This window comes from Falco naumanni, chromosome 6 (genome assembly GCF_017639655.2).
Source record: "Falco naumanni isolate bFalNau1 chromosome 6, bFalNau1.pat, whole genome shotgun sequence".
Classification (NCBI taxonomy): Eukaryota; Metazoa; Chordata; class Aves; order Falconiformes; family Falconidae; genus Falco; species Falco naumanni.
The window spans coordinates 79,510,003-79,529,264 of record NC_054059.1 but is presented as its reverse complement, the minus strand read 5'-3'; the positions used below and the strand labels follow the sequence as shown (position 1 = coordinate 79,529,264).

General features: G+C 42.4%; 1 protein-coding gene across 1 annotated transcript; it reads left to right on the top strand.

Annotated features, from left to right (window-relative positions):
• The first annotated feature begins 2,023 nt into the window (after positions 1-2,023).
• On the top strand, positions 2,024-7,626 carry LOC121090714 (adhesion G-protein coupled receptor F2-like). Its single transcript, XM_040599443.1, has 7 exons — positions 2,024-2,186; positions 3,114-3,150; positions 3,290-3,450; positions 4,072-4,362; positions 5,086-6,450; positions 7,132-7,173; positions 7,267-7,626. Exons 1-7 carry the CDS (start codon positions 2,109-2,111, stop codon positions 7,369-7,371), a joined length of 2,079 nt encoding a protein of 692 aa, XP_040455377.1. The 5' UTR covers positions 2,024-2,108; the 3' UTR covers positions 7,372-7,626.
• Positions 7,627-19,262: the final 11,636 nt, after the last annotated feature.

Here is a 19,262-nt window from a genome sequence, read left to right as displayed (position 1 = left end):
TACTTGCTTGACCTTTTTTTAAACTGTTTAAGAGGTGCTGTCCTCTTGCAACCACTGTCTAGCCACCCACTCCTCACTCTTTCAGAGCTTTGCCCCCCTGGGGTGCTGTGATGAAATGAAATGAGGTGGAGAAGTAGGTTCCACAGCTGGTGACAATCTCCTGAGTTGGGTGGGAGGTACCTGAGGGTATGGAAGTACCTTGTTTCTCAAGGGTTTTGACAACTCAGTTGCTTGTGTGCCTATGTCCTGGTGGAACAGAAAGCTCTGGAAGGGAGGAGTAACCTGTTTACAGCTTCTTAAAAAGGGAGGCATTACTGGTAGTAGGTAGTTTATGATAAGATATATATATTATTCTCTGTCTCAAGTACTATAACTGGATGTTTTGGGCGAGGAATAGGTGTATGTGCTTTCACATGGTCTTGGGTCAGTATATCCATGTTCTTTCCCTACAGTGACTTGCTGCTGTGTTCCTTGTTTTGCTCTAAATATCTATTGGTGCTTGGCACGTTCTTGCAGTGTGAGACTGGGTGCTTTCCAGGGTGAGTCAAGCAACGCAACTGAGCGAGAACAGTGTTTTACTGGTAACGCGGGCCGATATCTTGGTGAGCCTTAGATACCTGGACCTGTTCCAGATTTCTACCTCACTTAAAGGTAACAGCCCTAGGTGGAGTTACATCAGTGACTAAATACAAAAATATGAGTTAATGATGAAACACGATGTGCTCAAGGATTCCCTGCTGTGAAATGGAATTAGGGCTACAAGCATACAGTAAACACATAATGACCGCAGAAATCGGAAAAGAATTTGATACAGCCCTTTGCCTCAAACCTGTAGGTGTTTCCCAGCCACCTCCCATTTTTTGGCAAGGTTGATCTGAATCTTTTGGTTCACTTCTCCTTGTCCATTTTATTTCCTTAGAAGAGCTAATGGTTTCTAGCTTTTTAACCCAGAAAATCTTTGTACTCGTACCAGTTGAATTCAAGAGGCTGCCATAAGGTTCTCCTTTAGAGCTAGCTTAGGCATTCCCATGGCTCTTCCCTTTATGATCTGTTCATATTTTCAAATAAACCTGCGAATTTGAAAATACAGTAAGGTGAACAATTGTCACAGATGAAGGGGGTAGCCAGCTGTGCACCTGGCCCTGTGATGCTGTCAGATGGTGAGAACTTGGAGCGGAGATGTGTTTTCCTATCAAGGAAACTCTGTCGGTGCAGGACCCCTTCTGTTTCAGCATCATCTGTGCTGCTCAGTACTATCGGGGGAAAACTGAGTGGCTGCTATCAAGGCATGGTGATCTGACGAGTGTACATCTCCTGAAATCCAGCCATCATTCCGCTTTGCCACTTTGTGTTTGTTTTGTGTTTTAGTGCTTTAGCTCACCAATTTTATGCCATTTTTTTTTTTTTTTTTTTTTTTTTTTTTAGTCCATGCCTTAATCTACTTCTACATCCAATGACGGAAGATCAGTGTCTCAATTCTTTTGAATCCACAGCAGCTGTTGCTTTTACCTTAGACATGCATAGCATCTAGTAATCGGATTTAATGTAACATACTATTTTTCCTTAATCCCCAGATTATTTTCTGCCAGTAAAGATGCCTGTAACAAATTGCAAGCCAGGATATTAAGCTTTTACAAAGAACCATAGGAAACTTCATGGGGGCAGCAGAGGCCTGAATCCTTCTGCTAAGCAAGTAACATGTTACTTCAGTCTGGTCCTTGTTTCTCAGATTTTGGTATCTGATCCCAGAGGGCCCAAGCTTGCTACCTTGCGTGGCAGAGATGAAGCCTGTCTTAAATCACTTCAAAAGGGACCCACAGGCTGAACTGCTTTAATAAGCTCTCTACCTCGCAGTTTACAATAAATTATAAATGCAGTAACTTCCAGTGTTGGACCAACTTTTTTTTTTTTTAAGAAAAGGTTTACAAATCATTCTCAGTAAAAAATTTAAATGATAAATATCTGAAAATTACCTTGCAAGGACAGTCTTTGGGGATGGGTTTAGCTGCTTTCTTACTAGCAACAAGACTATTCCAAAGTGAAAACAGAGGTGTCTAAGCTCCTTTAACATCTGTTCCTTCCAGGAGGAAAGCAGTAAATGCGAGGGGATGGATGTGAGGGTAGTCCACTGCCTGCTCCTTTGGACTGTGCACTTCTTCCCAGCCACGCCGCACACGGCTCTTGGGGTAAGTTTCACTAGATCAGGCTGCCCAAATCCCCATCCCACCTGACCTTGAACACTGCCAGGGATGGGGCATCCACAGCTTCTCTAGGCAACCTGTGCCAGTGTCTCACCACCCTCATCATAAAAATTTCTTCTTCATCCGATCTAAGCCTACCCTCTTCCAGTATGAAACCTTTTCCCCTTGTCCTGTCGCTGCAGGAGGAAATATTTTGAAGTATTCATTATGTTCAACATGCCAAGCAACCTCCAGCACAACTCCTGGAGTGTTAGAAACCTGCTATTCAGCCTCCTTTACCCAGCAGTAACAGTGCAGCTCCCAAGGCATTGCGTAGCCAAGCTTTCCTTCCAGGCTGGCAGGGTTTGTCTGGTTGGAGGTGATGGACCGTTTGACCAAGCGGTGATGGAAGCTGTTCTGGATTGTGCCTGGCTGCACCACACACCGTCCCAGCAAGTGATCCTGCCTGCAGGAGTCCCGTGTGCCTACCTTGGGGTCGCTGCCCAACCAGGAGAGGAATGAAGTGGCTATTGATATTCGTACAACTGTAGTTTGGCAAAAGTCATATAGGTTGCATTGTCACCAACAAGTCACAGATTCTCACCAACACGGGAAATACTGGAGAGCTTAAGCCTAATACAGGCTTTTTGACTGAAGGACAGCTGCTGGAGGCGTGTGTGATCCTGTCGGCTAACTCAGCATGTCACTGCAGTAGAAGGGTAGAACCGAAGGCTCGATATATAGAGATACACTGCCAGTGGGGAGTTCTCAGTTGGTCTGTATGAGCAAGGGGCCGTGAGCTCTGCATTCTGGACCTTGATAAGACTTCTGGACCTCAAAATGACTGTTCTGCCCTTGCAGTCACCTTTCTGGTTTGTGCCACGCAGTCATCTTATTTCAGATTTAATCTGCATTCCACTTCTTATTTTTCAGGCTCTCCATAAGGAATCAAAGACTGGTAATCAGCAAGGTACAGTGAATAGCTATGTGTCTTTGTTAATTCTTTGTGAGATGTTACCAATTATCAATACTTTATACCCCTGATACCTCGTGAACCATAGTATGCTGTCTTGTACCTTATAACAATATCTGCTTGATTTGTTTTACAGATGGCTGTATAAATCTTATTCCCTGCAAAGATAATGGAGCTATTTGTATTCAGCCTTGTTCTCCCTCCTTCCATGGGGAGACAAGCTTTGTTTGTGAAAACAGAAAGTGGCAAATGTTCGCAGATGCCTGTGCAAGCCTGGATGTTCAGTCTCTTTTTCAGGTGAGGCATCTGCTTTGGCCTTGCAAAGACAGCCCCTTCCTCCATCCGCTTTCAGACTTGAGCAAAGGGAAGGAGATGGGATCCTAAAACACAGATAAATTTGATAACAGGCTTTGACTTCATCTTAAACCAAATGATAGGAAATAAATTTTAGAAATTCTTGCGTGGAAACATAATTCAGAAGTGAACTTGCCTTGTTCTCTTGGTTAACATTCCTCATGCACATCTAAACCAAGACAATGATACGCTGGGATGCACCTGAGAAAAAAGCAACACCAATACCTGTAATAATCAGATGATGCATGGTAAATTCTCCTCAACCACAAAATAAAAAACTTTATTCAGGTCACTTGAAGGATAAGGCACTACATTTAGTTCTTGCCCCTTTCTTTGTATCTGTTGTAGAAGCAAGGCATTCTTCTCAGGTGGGCTGTGGTCCTGGGTTTCAGGCCATCCAGCACATTTATTGCATACCCCAGCACAGAATGACAGAATGGTCACGGTCAGAAGGGACCTGTGAAGGTCACCTAGTGGCAACACTGTATCTCTTGCCTGGTTGTAGCTGCAGCTTCATTTTCATTCTGTTTGTTCATTTTCCCAAATTTATTTTCCTCCCTCCAGAGAATTTCTGAACGTGAGCTCCTTCCAAGCTCTGGAGGACAGGTTAGTGTTGCTGGAGAACACCTTCCTTTTGTAGGGGAAGGAAAGCCAGCACATGGGAAGCCTGGAGGTGGAGCAAAATATTTTGGTGATGACGACCATGGGAATAGTAACTGCCAAGCTGATTTTTCATGCATCATCCCAGATATCCTGTCTTCACCAGCCATTCCAGGAAACATTGCTGATATAGTGGAATTGCTGAAGAAGATTTCCCTGCTGTTATCAGAGAATGTCAACAGAGGAAAAATGCAGGTATTTACTCATATGGGCTTCAGGAGGTGTTTTTGAGCTTGCCAGAGCATCCATACAGTGTTTTGTCCTTATAGCCACTGTCCAACGAAGTGATAGCTGCAAATCGCATGGACATCACCTGGGAGAGTTTCCAGAGAGGGCCATATTTTGTTGTCAGAGAAACTCTTTGACCTATTCGTGTACAATGAAAGTACTCTCTGGAATTCTTTCTTTAAAAGCAGAAATTTTCAGGAACTGGTTAGACATGGGAAAGCAGTCCAAGGAAGAAGTCATTTTTAAAGTATGACGCTGTAGGGAAGGCAGCCTTGGAGATGCTGACCTGCAGCTGTGTTTGTCATGTGTTGCACAATGGAAACTCATTTTTTTCCCTGATGTAATCAGAGAGGTGGGGGAAGAAATATATGGAGGAGGATGTGAAGCAAACCTGCATAGCAGGTCAGCATCTTGAATAGAACTTAGGTGTCCTGATTTTTGCTTTATATTTGCTTCTCCAATCCCCTTTTGGGCCATGATATGAAGAGGATAGGACAATTCTGGTAGTGACCATGCCAGTGAGATGTTGGGTTTTGACCATGGGAACCTGTTCATTGTCAAAGAAGAATATTCCCTTTATAGAAATCACTCTTGGATTTAAATGAGCCTTTCTGGAGACTCTGCCGGTGGAATAACAGTTGGTTTCTTTGAACATAAAAAGTAACTTTTTTTTTTTCTTGTTTGTTTCAGACTTACAGCAGGATAGCAAACCATATTCTTAACAGCTCCATTATTTCCAACTGGGCTTTTGTAAAGGACAGAAATGCTAGTTCAATATTACTGGACTCGGTGAATTTATTTGCTGGGAATCTTCTCCTAAGGAATGGGTCAGAACGTATACAGGAGCGCTTCATCTCTACAAAAGGCTACAGCATACATAAAAACACTTCAGGAAAGAGCTTTGATTTTTCTATGGAGTTCAATAACACAGGCAATATCACTGGGCACGTGGTGATTCCAGAAGAAGAGCTTTCCAGGTTACCCAAGGCATCCAAAGCCATCAGCGTTGCATTTCCAACACTTGGAGCCATTATAGAAACCAGCCGGTTGGACCCAGTTTCTGTAAATGGAATGGTGTTATCCGTGTCTCTGCCAGAAGAGCTCCGGCATATTTTGCTCACCTTTGAAAAGGTGAATAAACTGGAGAACGTCAAGGCTCAGTGTGTTGGGTGGCACTCCACGGAAAGGAGATGGGATAACAGGGCGTGCAAAATGACATCTGACAACATCAGCAGTGTTGTTTGCGTCTGCAAGCACCACCGTCGGACATTCAAATCCTTCTCCATTTTGATGTCCCCTGCCGTGCTCCGAAATGCCGTGCTGGATTACGTTACACGCGTAGGGTTAGGCCTTTCCATTTGCAGCCTGGTTCTTTGCCTTATCATTGAGGCTGTTGTCTGGCGCCACGTTACAAAAACCGAAATAACCTACATGCGCCATTTTTGTTTGGTCAACATCGCTACATCGCTTCTCATCGCCGATGTTCTGTTCATCTTGGCGGCTGTTGTTCACAACACAGCCCTAAACTATCAGTTGTGTGTAGCAGCCACGTTTTTCCTTCACTTTTTCTATCTTGCCTTGTTTTTTTGGATGTTTACCTTGGGCCTTTTGATTCTTTATGGATTATTATTAATTTTTTTTAAGATAACAAGATCTGTCTTCATAGCTACAGCATTCTCTGTTGGATATGGATGTCCCTTGGTCATATCTGTCCTCACTGTTGCTATTACTGAACCAAAAAACGGGTATTTAAGGAGTGGAGCCTGCTGGCTCAATTGGTATGAGACCAAAGCCCTCTTGGCCTTTGTTGCACCCGCTCTGAGCATCATTGTTGTGAATGTGGTGGTGGTGATAGTAGTTGTGGTGAAGACTGGGAGATCCTCTGTTGGAGAAGGCTGCAAGTCACAAGATTTGAGCAACATGATCCGAATTAGCAAAAATGTTGCCCTTCTGACACCTCTTCTGGGTCTCACCTGGGGGTTTGGATTAGCCACGGTTGTCGACAGTCACTCTCTGGCGTTCCATGTTACGTTTGCACTATTGAACGCCTTTCAGGTAAACTCTGCAAAACTGGGAATGGTGTGTGATCAAACTTTGAGCCTGGGGAAGGGTAGCAGATCAAAGAGAGGCTGGCAGCATGCGTTGTGTGTGAAAAACAGGGTCTGAGCTTTCTTTTTGACTCAACGTGGTACATGCGCTAGGCATCCTGCGTTGACATCGTAAAGGCAGATGGGTAATGGAACAAACTAGTTGGCACAAAGTGTGATGAATCAGGATGATGAATTCACGTAAAGCATAAAATACACTGGTTAATGCCCAGTAACTGAAAAAAATGGCTCATCCATATCAATTAACAAATACACAGAAAATTCTCATTGGCCATTGAAGATGGTTTTATTTAACACATCGGTATAAACATCTAATATTACCTGACACTGTTGTATACCCAGTCTGCCTTGGCGGCTCTTGGCTAATACTGCTGCTGAGTGGGTTGAGAAAGTCTTGGTACGTAACCCATCAGTCCAGTTCTTAATGAGAATTAGCATGGGTTATATATCCATTCTTGACATTCCTGGAGAGCCCGTGTGAACTGGGCGGATAAACTCCTTTTGCTCATTGCTGTTATCCGAGTCATAGGTGATGAGACCTATCCTTAAGGAAGTGGTGTGTAGAAGCATTTAAGAACCATCCTGTGGTCATGCTGGTTTTGTTAACTGGTTTTGCAATTTTTTTTAGGGATTCTTCATCCTGTTGTTTGGGACACTTCTGGACAGAAAGGTACTTGGGTCACTTCAGTACTTATTCTGGATTGTATGAACATTTTCTACGCTCTGAGAAACTGTTCCGTTTAATATTTTCTTAAATCTACAGACAAGAGAAGCCTTAAGGATGAGCTGCCTTTCGTCAAAGAGGAAGTGTAGTCTAGCAAAGGTAAAGATTTATATAGATTGCTTTTTTCCCCCCTTAGAGGCTTAATTTACTAACTTACCTTATTTGTATGAGGAAAGAATGGAACGAATCACTGAATCTTACCTGGTTTAACATTTTTCTAAGGCAAATGCTTGCTGAAGGAAATACAGTGTCCTGGTTTTGGCTGGGATGGAGTTAATTTTCCTCTTGGTGGTGCTGTGTTTTGGATTTGGTGTGGAAACAGTGTGGTCAGGGACTTTTTGGTTTCTCAGGCCTTGCTGGCGGGAGGGCTGGAGGGATGCAGAAAATCGGAAGGGAGCAGAGCCGGGACAGCTGACCCCAACTAGCCAAAGGGATATTCCATACCGTGGGATGTCATGCTCAGTATATAAACTGGGAGGGTTGCCCAAGGCTGCCGATCGCTGCTCGGGGACTGCCTGGGCATCGCTCAGCAGGCGGTGAGCAGCTGTACTGGGCATCACTAGTATTCTTTTCTCCCTTGCCTTTGAATTTCATTCCTCTCCCCTTCTCCCTTGTTTTCATTATTGCTTATTATTATTCTTTTGCTTTTATCTCAATTGTTACAACTGTTCTTATCTCAGCCCTCAAGTTTTACATCCCTTTCCGATTCTCCTCCCCACCTCCCTGTGTTGGGGGAAGTGAGCGAGCTGCTGCGTGGCACTTCGTTACTGTCTGGGGTTAAACCGCAACATACAGGTATCTGAAAAGTATGTTGAGAGTATTAAGCTTCTAGATATTAGAAGTGGCAATCCATATACTTTTGACTGCTACATAACCTACTGCTGTTACAAAATTAAAAATGGTATTTTAATCTCATCTTTTCACCTGTAGATATCAAAGTCCTTTAGACAGAGATGCCAATGACCTTTTTCCCCAGCTGTAAAATACACCTAATTTAAGGTGACTAAGTAAGGAGCAGAATTAGGAGTCCAAAATCCCAGTGTAATGACCTATTTGCCATCTTTACAAAAATATGGATCCGTATGATGGCAGGGCTGCTTTTAGATATCAGAAGGTGGTTCTGCTTCCAGCTGGACATCAGTTCAGGATGGAAACCACTCAGAGCCCAGCCGGTACATTTGGTGCTCATCAATGTTGGTTCTCAAAGAGCCTGAGGGTTTTTTTAAATATCAGGGCAATTCATTAAAAGCCAGTGTTTAAACCTTAAGGAAACAGCTGTGTTTCAGCAGCTTCCTAGGAAAACGTTCGTGGAATTGAAGTGCTGACCTCGCTGAGTTAGTATTTCCTACCTCTGCTGGAAAAGTTTATCTGCTGTTTGTTAGATTTCCTTTGGTAGTGAGGCTTTAATGCTTTCATGCTGTATTTATAAAAGGGAACCCCCTTTAGCTGTCTCGCAAGAATAGTCTGCAGTGCTCCCGCTGTCTGCCAAAAGAAACTATTCAGTTCAGTTTGAACTTCAGGAAAATAAAGGTATTTCCTTGCTTTTCTCCAGTCTATATATCAGTCCTGATTCTAGTATTGAAAGCTATTCCTAGTTTTACAGATCCAGGATCCAAATAACAGTGAAGTTGTTGCACATCTTATCAAACTTCAGGTCAGGATTGGAAGTTTGTAGGTTAGAATTCTCTCAAGTCACCACCAGTATAATATTCTGGAAACAATGGTAGAAATTTCACTAATCCCATGACTTGACAACACTTGCTGAAAGTATCAAGTGATCTCCCTGGGCAAAATTTTACGTGGAAACCATGGCTGCCTCTGTCTACAAGCTTGGGTCAATGTGGCCACTCACCTGGGTGAAAGAGACCACATGAGTTTGACTTACAAGAGCTGGAAAAGTTTGTCACACCTGAAATGATTGTTAAAAAAAATAATAAAAATAATTAAAACCTCTTGTTTCAGAAAGGTTTCAGAATGGGACTGTATCTGGGGGTTTAATGGCGATTGTGTAAAACACCTAGAAGGGTTATGCAGACTCTTGCTTCAGGTGCCCTGGTTGCTCCAGCCTCATAAAAACCCTTCTTCTGGATCAGATTTTAAGATGACCGTCTTGTGGTGTTTCTCACAGGATTTGAAGGCACCTCCTTTTTGAAATGGAACTTCCACCTACAGGGATGACATATCTAATCTGACCTGCTGATTTCTTTTCCCTTAGTCCTAGCAATGGATGGTTGTCTTCAGTGATCCTGAGCAGTGAGAGGAAAAAGGAGCACTTTTTACACAGAAATCCTGGTTTGAGATGAGCCAAAGTGGCTGACCAGCTCAGAGCATGGACAGCACTGTCCTGAAGCACGACCACGGGAAACATCATGAAAACCAGAAGAGAAGAGGCTCTGAACCTGCTGTCAGGAGCAGGAAATCATCAGTGTTGCTGCAGCCCTTGGAGGAAACACACTGATACACCTTTCTCACCTTTATGAAAACTGCTGTGAGGAGAGTTTGTCCTCGTTTGCCATTTCAGTGCTTCAGTTTCTTTTATTTTTTTTTTTTTATGTCAGTGCAATGAGGAGCCATACAGCATGTGGAGCTGTTCTACAGTTATTTAATTTTTAATGTGATGTGGAAATATTGAGTGTTATTGAGCTGGTTTTGGCTATCTTTGATCAAAAGTGATTCTGTTAGATGGCACTGTATTCATAATTTCCATTTGTCCTCCCAGACTGAGGGAGCATGTAACACTATTTCTGCCTTGCAGCTGTTCTCTCCATCTCGGTATTTGTCCATCTCGGTGCTTGTGTGTCAGAGGAATTGTACAAAGCACTGTTTCAGTTTGCCAGGATAGAAATTTCATTCTTTTTCCACCCTGCAAGACAATGACAAAGATAAACAAGAATGAACATTCTGCAAATAATTAGTTTCCCTCTTTAGATGTGGCAAAGTAAGTTGTGAATATGCTTCAGTTTAATCACGTGGATGGAAATCTCCCACGTCCCATGCGGTGTGCTAACGAAGGAAATGGTTTGTCCGTGTGAGATGGGGTACTCGGCGTCATTAGAAAATCGGTCCTCGGTCTGAGAAATCCTTTTTTAATGAAAGCTCTGATAGAAATGTTATTCTCTCTTGTCAGGACACATCATCAATGTTTTCAAATGGAAATAAGGTTGAAATTTTGTCATTGTTTCTAATAAGCAGTCACTATTCTCCTCTACCAAAAAAAGCAGATAAATGCCCTTTAATGTTAGCTGGTATTACTCAAGTCAGAAATCACTCATCCCCCTGTAGCTTCACATACATTTGAAATACAGAAAATTTAATCAAAATAATACTGTTTAATGTCATCAACACCCCTTTACTGAAGAGGAAGAAAAATACCCTGGGAAATGAACTGAGGGGTGTGGGGCATGTGATGCGTACTATGGAAAAATCCAGAGCCAGATGACTCGGGGGGTGGTGGTGGGGGGGGGGATGTGGGGAAGGGTAGGGCTCTGGAGGGGGGGATCTCGAGGGCAGAGCTCTGCTGGGCCATGACAGAGTTCTTGTCCCCAGGACTCTGTTGCTTCCTCATGCCTTCCTCTCCTATTTTCTTTCCTCATAGACTGTAGTTTCGCTACAAGAGACTATCCCCACTCACTTCATACAGTGCATTTGCATGTTGGAGAGCTTTGATTAAACAGAGATAAAATTGGACTTACATGCTGCTGTAACATAAATTTAAAAAGACCATTGCCCCGAAGTCAGCTGCTTAGTGTCAAGCAGCATTTTCTGTGCTTCAGCTTCTCTCTCTCTCCTTGAAGCACTTAGAGGATTTTTTTTTCCTTTCCTTCCCTTTCCCCCACTTAAGTTAATGTATGTTGGACTTGTCTCTTAAACCTTTTTCAGCACCAGTAGCATCTCCTCCAAGTCCCTGCCTGGCCTTTTTCAATGTAGTATCAGAGCTACGTGCCTCTTACGCTTGAGGGTTTTATTTCATTTTGGTATTGTACACCTGATTTATGAATCTGCTACTATATTTTAAAGAATAGTTCAAAGACTAGCACAGGATGTGTAGTGTCAGGTGGAGGTGTTGGCCAGTGTTCAGCACATGTCCTTTGCAGATGTGAACCCTGTAGGGGTACCTCTGTCACCTCTGTAGGAAGGGGACCACATGCAGTTTGCAGCATGGAGAAAACAGCTGCTTTGCACCTGAGTTTGCTGCAGTGTATTTAAAGACCTCCATTTTCCACGATTCTTCAGGATTACATTTAATTCAACTAGTGTTTGTTTGTTTTTACTGTTAACAGTGAAATTTTGTTACTGAAATGATGTGGTTTTTCCTTCCTGGAAATTCAAAACAACCCTAGCATCTTACCCTTGTCTTGTGTGTGCACACATGTGCATGTTAAACCACAGTCCATTACTCTGAATTTATAGACAATCTCAGATGAGGCTTCCCATGTTATACACACCCCCTCCAAAATCCCAGGAAATTCAGCAGGAGTCTTGGCCAGGCAATGGTGCTGTGAAAGGAATCTGTTTCATCTGCACTTTGCTGATAGAAGTATCTAAGCCATTTATCAAAGGATGTTTGAAGCATGGGGCTTATTTTCAGCAGCTGGCACACAGCAAAGTGTTTCACCCTGGTTTTATGATCATTTAGGTATTTAAAAATAACTAGGGGCTTACAGAGAACCACTTGATGGTACAGGATGAGGATGAACACTGAAGTTTTATTTTTAATACCCCAAAATTAAACTGACCAGGAGCATTTAATGAATAAATGTTTCTGAGAGGTGAAAGCTGTAGCTGCCCTCTGTGGGTTATGAACTGGTATTTCTTTAAATGTCATGGGCTGATGACCCAGATCTAGGTGCAGCTGGTGGTGGGGAATCACTAGAGTTCAAATTCTGCCAGTTTCCCAAAGTACCAGTTTAGCACAGCTTAATAATGTCCGTGTTGAGTGGGTCAGGTGGGCCCCTTGACATGCAGGAGCTTGTTTTGGAGCTGTTCCGCCCTCCCTGCCAAAGTGGTCAGACTTGAAAACCCCAAGTGCTCTTCTTCACATGGTGAAGAATTAATGGGATAACCCATTTTTTTCCATAGGCTTACAGCATTGGTTGGGTGGCCAAGCACAGAGATGTCAGAGCTCCTTGGCCCAGCAGATGAAATTTGAATTTTCTTGTGTTTTGATGTCAGCCTTGACAAGTTCTTGGGTAGAACATTAGTTTATCTCAAATACCTCAAGTTTTATGTTGCCTTTCCAGAGCCAGCAACATTGTCCCTTGTTTTCTATCTGTCAAAGGCATCTCCTTCAGGGCTGGTGAATTGAGAGGAAGGTGCCAAACCAGTAGAGTCTCGCAGGCTGTTAACAAGGTGGCTGGGCTGCTCCATGAAATGTGCTGCTGGTAGATGCCCACCTGCACCACGAGGCTCGGCACTGCTAGCTCCAGGTGTGCTTCCAGCCTGCTGCCCGTGGCTCCAAGAACCAGTGGGTGCTTGGCATGGTCCTTCGCAAAGGTGTTGTGTGGCTGCTTTCTAACTAACTCTGCGCTACAAACCAGCCTTTTTTTTATTTTCACTTTCCCAAGCAGGCATAATCAATATCAAATGCCATTGGAGTTATATGTAATTTGAACTTTCCTGTTTTCGATGTACGATTTCCTGAACGCTGTAGTAAGAAGTGTTTTCCTTGAACCACCTTCATCTGGGTGTAACAGAGACACCTTGCTAATGGGGTAAAGTTTGTAAACCTCCTTACATACAGTCTACGCTTCAGGTCAAATGTGGTTGGGCACTTGTGTCTCTTCAGGCCCCTCAGGTTCCCGTTGTATCTGAAACCCAGCTTGACTTAAGTTACGCACAGAGGCTGGTTCCAGCTTTGGGAGAAGGTGCGTGCCTCTTCTGATTTTACAGAAATAGTTAATCTGCCACCAGTTACTGCAGCCACGTGCTAAGGTCGTTCTTTTTCACAACTAGAAAAAGTCATCTTAGGTCAATTTATCTACTTAACTGCAGCCAGTAAATGGATTTGCACTTTTATTTGCTCAGCAGTACTAAACTTGAAAAGCCCAGTGCTCTCTTGCTTGCTTAAGCATCAGTGTTTAATTATAGCTCTGCAGCCCACATGAAAGATAGAAGTTTATCCTTTGGGTACTCTTGTTTCAGGCTCAGACCAGTAATAAATCATCTGTTTGGGCTATTTGAAGATTGTGTTGAACAACAGATTGATTAGAAAGATCATTCCGACCCTTGGGGAGCACAAGTCGAGTTTTACGATTTACTACTTATTTATGCTGCAGGGTCTCTGGTGCAGGAGTGGGCAGACTTACCATTACTGGGTTATTGGAAGATCGAGCTGTGTCTAACTTGAATGTGACTGGCTTTAAATACCCTTCCTTGAGAAGCATAAATGAATAGTAGAGCAAGTCTTTTGAGAAGCAATGAGTTTTCCTTTCTCTGCTGTTGCTAAACCGGGCTTTCAGTAAACACTGACTCTGGGAGCTGTACAGTGGTGTGAAGGCAGTTCTCCAGCCTGTGAAACAAGTCCCTTCTGGCCTTGACACGCGATAGCTATCACAGGCCTTTCTTTCCATTGCAGTATTGTTACCAGTAGCCTAATGTAAATTTCTATTACTAGAGGTGGCCATCCCCAGGCAGAGCTCTCTGTTTTGGCTGGCTCTTTGATGGAAGTTGTAAGGAAAAGGAAGGTGAAGTAATTGGATCAGTATACTTGTATCAGTGCCAACATTTTTAATAAAATATACAAAAATATACAGGGTTTTTAATAAACTCTGCTGTGTATTAGTAGTATCTTTGGTCCCCATCCTTGCTGTTAGGGTGTTTTTCTTCCAGAAATACTCCATTGATGTCAGTAGTTAATCCTGACTTCTTGTGGTATGAGAGAGCAGAACTGGATTTAGGGTACCACTCGCCTGCTTAAATTGTGTCAGATCCATCACAGTCCTCTGTGCCTTTCTGGGCGATCGCTGTTTCTACAGTAAAGGCTTCACTTTTTCTGAATAGTGACAGTTACTCATGCAGCCTTTGCTTTTGTCATGGTGTAGTTGAAAATCTCCCGTGCTGCTGAGATGGTTGGCTTGGGAGCTCTGGGGCAGCCTGGATTTCTTGCTTAGCTTCTGTGTTATTACAAAATATTATCTTAATCTCTGCTCACTACAGAGAGCTCCATGTATTAATCTTGCCAGCTGGAGAGGTACAGCAGAAATCCTCTCGTTACCTCCTGTACTGCAAGTATCGGTGCCGCTGGGCATAGCAAGAATAGGGCGGTAGAACAGAGGATTTTGACCTTTTATCAATAAGCTGTAAAGCTGCTAGAGTAAATGTGTGTCAGGATCTGCCAAAAGATCTATTGAAAGCAAGACTTAAAGGCTGACTTAGGCATGTGCTGATTCGTAGTAAAATTCCCATTGCCTTTGAAACAAACTGCCAAGCCATAAGTGTCTTGAAAATGCCTGCTTTTGGGAGAAGGTTCAGACAATCCTTTTTTAAGCTTTTATTTTTTAGGCCACAAGAAACTGTTGATATTAAACAGAGCCGCCTTCTCTTGGAGCTGTGCAAACCACCTTTCAGCCTTTTTCTGGGCAAACCAGATAGATTGAGCTGTCTTCTTCCTTTCAGAAGAGGAGTTGTAGTATTGAAATTGTATTGATTTCCATTTTTGCTAGCAGACAGAAGAATAAACGTAGTACAGAGATGCACCCTTCAGGTTACAAGCTGTGTTAAACTAATAGGAAAATGGGTCTTCTTCCTGTAATGAATGTGTGTGAAAACCCACAGGAAAAAAGGAGGGTTGAGACAAAAATTTTGGTTATTGAAACTTAAGCCACAAATACAGGAGTGAAATTCGTAAAAAAAAATAAAATAAATAATAGCGGTTGACATCTGAAACAGGTGCAAGACAACTCAATTGCAATGTTGGCAAAGAAAAAAAGCTATAAATCTTTAGGGTTTTTGACCTAAATGGGAGGCTTTGTGCTTCAGCAACCAGCCCTGGAAACCCCATCTGGGACCTGCTGTGGTAGCCAGACTAGCTGGACACAGGGGTTTGGCCATCAGGCTGCTTCAAGAGAGCAGGTGCTGTTGTGCAGCTCGGTGTTGTGTTGTGTGGCTCCTCTTGGGCTGGCCAGCTCGAGGTTGCACCAGACCCATTTCATGGTGAGGCCCACGTAGGCTGTAATGGTGCAAAAAGAGGTGGGAGCATGCTGTGGGGCACAGGTGGGAAGTCCGCTAGCTGGAATTCCCATGGAGACCTTTCTGTGGGGAAGCTTTGTCCCAAGGCATTTGGGATGTCTGGGGGTTCAGCGTGTGGTGATGGGAGATGGCAGATGCCTGAAACTGAAAGCAAAGGGTGATGCAGGAGTTGATGAGATGTCCACAGATTGCTGTCTGAGGTAATGTGGAGCTCTGCAGCTGCTCAGCAGCAGCAGAATGCAGCTTCTGTGTAGGACACACTACTATGAAGAGTTTATGCGAGGAATAAGCATGCAAATTGGGGTGCTCCTGATGAATGCATGATGCTTTTATTTCTTTTCCTTGCCCCCCCTCCCCCACCTAAAGGAATGCTTCCCTTTTTGTTGGTCACCATCCTAAATTACTTGAATTATAGAGCTGTATAATAGCTGGCATGTGTTGCTGATCACTTGAGCTACTACAACATTCCTGAAAATAAATGCTCTTTATGGAAATGGAGCTTAGAGCCAGAGGGGAGAAAAGAGATGGGCTGAGCGAGACACACTGTTGTTGCTTCCAGCTTTTCCATGAACACTAGTTTGCAGAGAGGTGAAAAAAATGTGAAGAAAAGCTGTGTAAGTCAGATAAGCATGACTCTCAGCTGAAATATGCCTAAAATATAATTGTTCTGATGATGGAATAATCACCCCTCTCAGGAGATCAGCTGAACTGCTGTCAGTCAGTCCTAAATTCTCCCAGTGTGTAAATTTTCTTGGGGAACCTCAAAAAGTGAGGGGGACGTATGCCTGAATCCTGATTTTCTAAAATCAGTTTGGATAATAGCATCCAAGAATAGCTTTAGGGCTGGCATCCTCTATTGAGATGATGCATGGTGAGTCTGCGTAATTTAACTCTGGGTGTACTGGAGATGGGCATCAGCCCCAAAGCAGAAATGGTCACAGGCTGAAAACTCTGTCTGCTCTTTGGGGGGTGGGGTGAGGGAATAAAAAAGTCTGCCATGGGGAAGGTCCGATCCAGGTTTGCGGGCTCAGCCCTGCTGTGTAACACCCTGGTCAGGGTACAGCTGATCAGAAAGACACCAAAATGTTTTACCGATGGTGTGTTGGTCACATCAGGCCGAGTGTAATCAGGACTGGGACAATCCACAGCTCATACTAAACACATTCAGAATCTTAATGCTTTAATTAATCTAATCATTTTGGTAGTAAGGTGTTAAAACTTTTAAATGCAGACCTACCTAAATGTTTTTTACAAGGACTTACGTATGGTTCTATTTTTAACTCTGTTAAAAAAAACCCAAACACATGCTATTTATATTAGTGAAAGTTTTCAATAACTTGATTTTCCTAAAAGTTGACCCATCCAGTCATTTATGTGGATGATTACTTATGGCATTAGGACTATAACCTTGGATTTTATTTCTTGAAGGTCTCCACCCCAGCTGCTGAATCTCTGACCTTGGTTAACTTCTGCTTTGGTAAAATGGGGTGACACAAACCTGACCTACGTACCAAACCTGAATATTGAGAACGCGACCTATTCTTTTGTGCTATAGAATAATTTAGGTTGGAAAAGACCTTTAAGATTGAGTCCAGATGTGCTATGATGCACAGAGCTCAGCATGCTGGCATCCTGGACCATGGCTCAAGATCCTACGTGATGCCACAGTAGAAGTGAATAATAATAATACTGCTAGTGACAGGCTTCCTCTTGAAAAATTTTCATTTCATTCATGTGTTTATGAGAATACATTCTGAAATATGTTGGTGACAGGTAAGGGAAATACTTACCATTATTTATGCGCTAAACAAAACTTACTGCCCTGTGCAATTCTAGGTAGAAGTAACTTAGTAGCGTAAGATAATCTTCCACTGCAGGCAGAAAAACAGGTGATTAATAACCGCTTACCAAAATTCTTAATTGTTAATTTTACTAATACAAGAGGAAAAGGGTATCCTACAGGCATTATGACAGGAGTCATATGTTTATATGAAAGAAACTCTCTTAAAAATTGTATTATTTTCAACTGGTGAACTCTGGGCTTGAGCTCTAGTTAGTTGATATGTTTTGACATAACTAAATCATTGTTCCCAAGAAATAAAACCAAGCCATTTGGCTCAGAAAGAGATCTTATGACAACATAAATAAAAACAAATAGTACGAAACAAGTTCTTGCATTATTTCTTCAGGGTAAACCCATGATTTCTACAATGCTTTATTGCTGTTTTCAGACCAAAGTTATTTTATTGGTGCAGTAAAGATGAACCGTGCAAACAAAAAAAAACCCCAAACCCCACAAATGTAACTGATTTTGCTCAGCTCTGCTATACAACGGTGCCATCATCCTAATAAGTAAATGAAACCTGGAAGTTTGAAGGAACAGCTGGGGAACTTGTTGAAAAAATTCTTTACCCTGATGTAAAGAAGTCGGAAACTTCAGTTGTTTTGCCTTTTTATCAAGATCATCTTGGCATTCATTCAGGCCAGTTTCTGTACAGGTTAGGAATGAAGAAAACATCAGGACAACAAAATACCAATTTGGAAAACAGCTTTTGAGTTAAGTTCCATCTGAATTTCAACTGTCTTCTGGTGTTTTCCTAGGCTAGTCAGTGTACCTAAAGCCTTTCTTGCAGAATTATTGTTAGTGTAATAATTCTGCCTTGTTCCAGTTGTGTTGCTTCTCTGTCGAAAGGTAACTGAAAGACACCAGTTCTGCTGGTTTTGCCCATGAAGTATCCTGGGCACAGTCAGTCTGTTACTTCTGAGCCAACATGTTAGAGTAGCTTGATGAGCACCTTTGCTCTCAACTGACTCACTGAGTGCTGCTTTAAGTCCTGTCCCTGTCCTGTCCCCCACCCCCTGGCAAAAGTCACTGTAAATACAAAACTCTTAATGCTGTAGCATCTTTTGGATGAAGTTTATGTTTGTCAAGCGCACACCTCTCAGTGCATCAACTGTAATTTTTTTACTAAGATAGGAAGTGGTAGATTTATTTGTGGATGAATGATACTTCTTCAGTTTTATCACTGGACTTAAAGGTGTTTTTATGTGTGTGCATGTATCAAAATACATTACATAGCCTTTCTGTGTGCAGGAAAGAAATACATCTGTCCATGCAATATCAATAGAGGCTCTGCATGGAATAAATTATTTTGTTTGTTAACATCTTTATTAGGCTTTGGATGTGTAGAGCTATTAAAAATAAACCAAATACATCTTGATAGGATTAAAATTTACCAATCTGTGGCCGGCAGTAAAGATGTGATATCTGTTAGAGTGCATATGGCTGAGGCTACAGAGCAATGCAATAGTTTGTCGCCTGCAGTCATCTAAGAGAAAGACGCAGAAAAACTTAAATTACTTGTTCTAATTTTTTATCATCAGAGATACAGACACTAGCTTCTCGGAGAGGCAGAGGTGAAGGCAAGAATTTTTCCCTAAAGGCTGACTGAAGGGTTTTGAAAATTGAAACCATGTGGAAGAATGAAAATCTGGAAAATAAATAAAACCAAAACATTTTGCTTACAAAAAAATCATAACTTCTGTTTAAAATGTTTTAGAGGATTGCTGTGTTAAGAACAAAAAAGCAATTTTCTGGGAAGAGCAGAAGGACCTTCCACCCCCTCTGAAATGGTCCACCAAAAGAATTGAAAACAACTTCATTATGAGAAAAACTTAGTGAAAACAATTCTTGTGTATCCTTTGACAGAATTGAATTTGAACTGAAAATCTGACTTTGAATCCTCAGTTCAGTATTTCTTGTCTGTAGTGTGATCTCAAGAACAGCTTTTCTCACCCTCTTGCATGCTGATTTTTCCGCTGTGGGACCTTTCTGGTAGGGAATCATA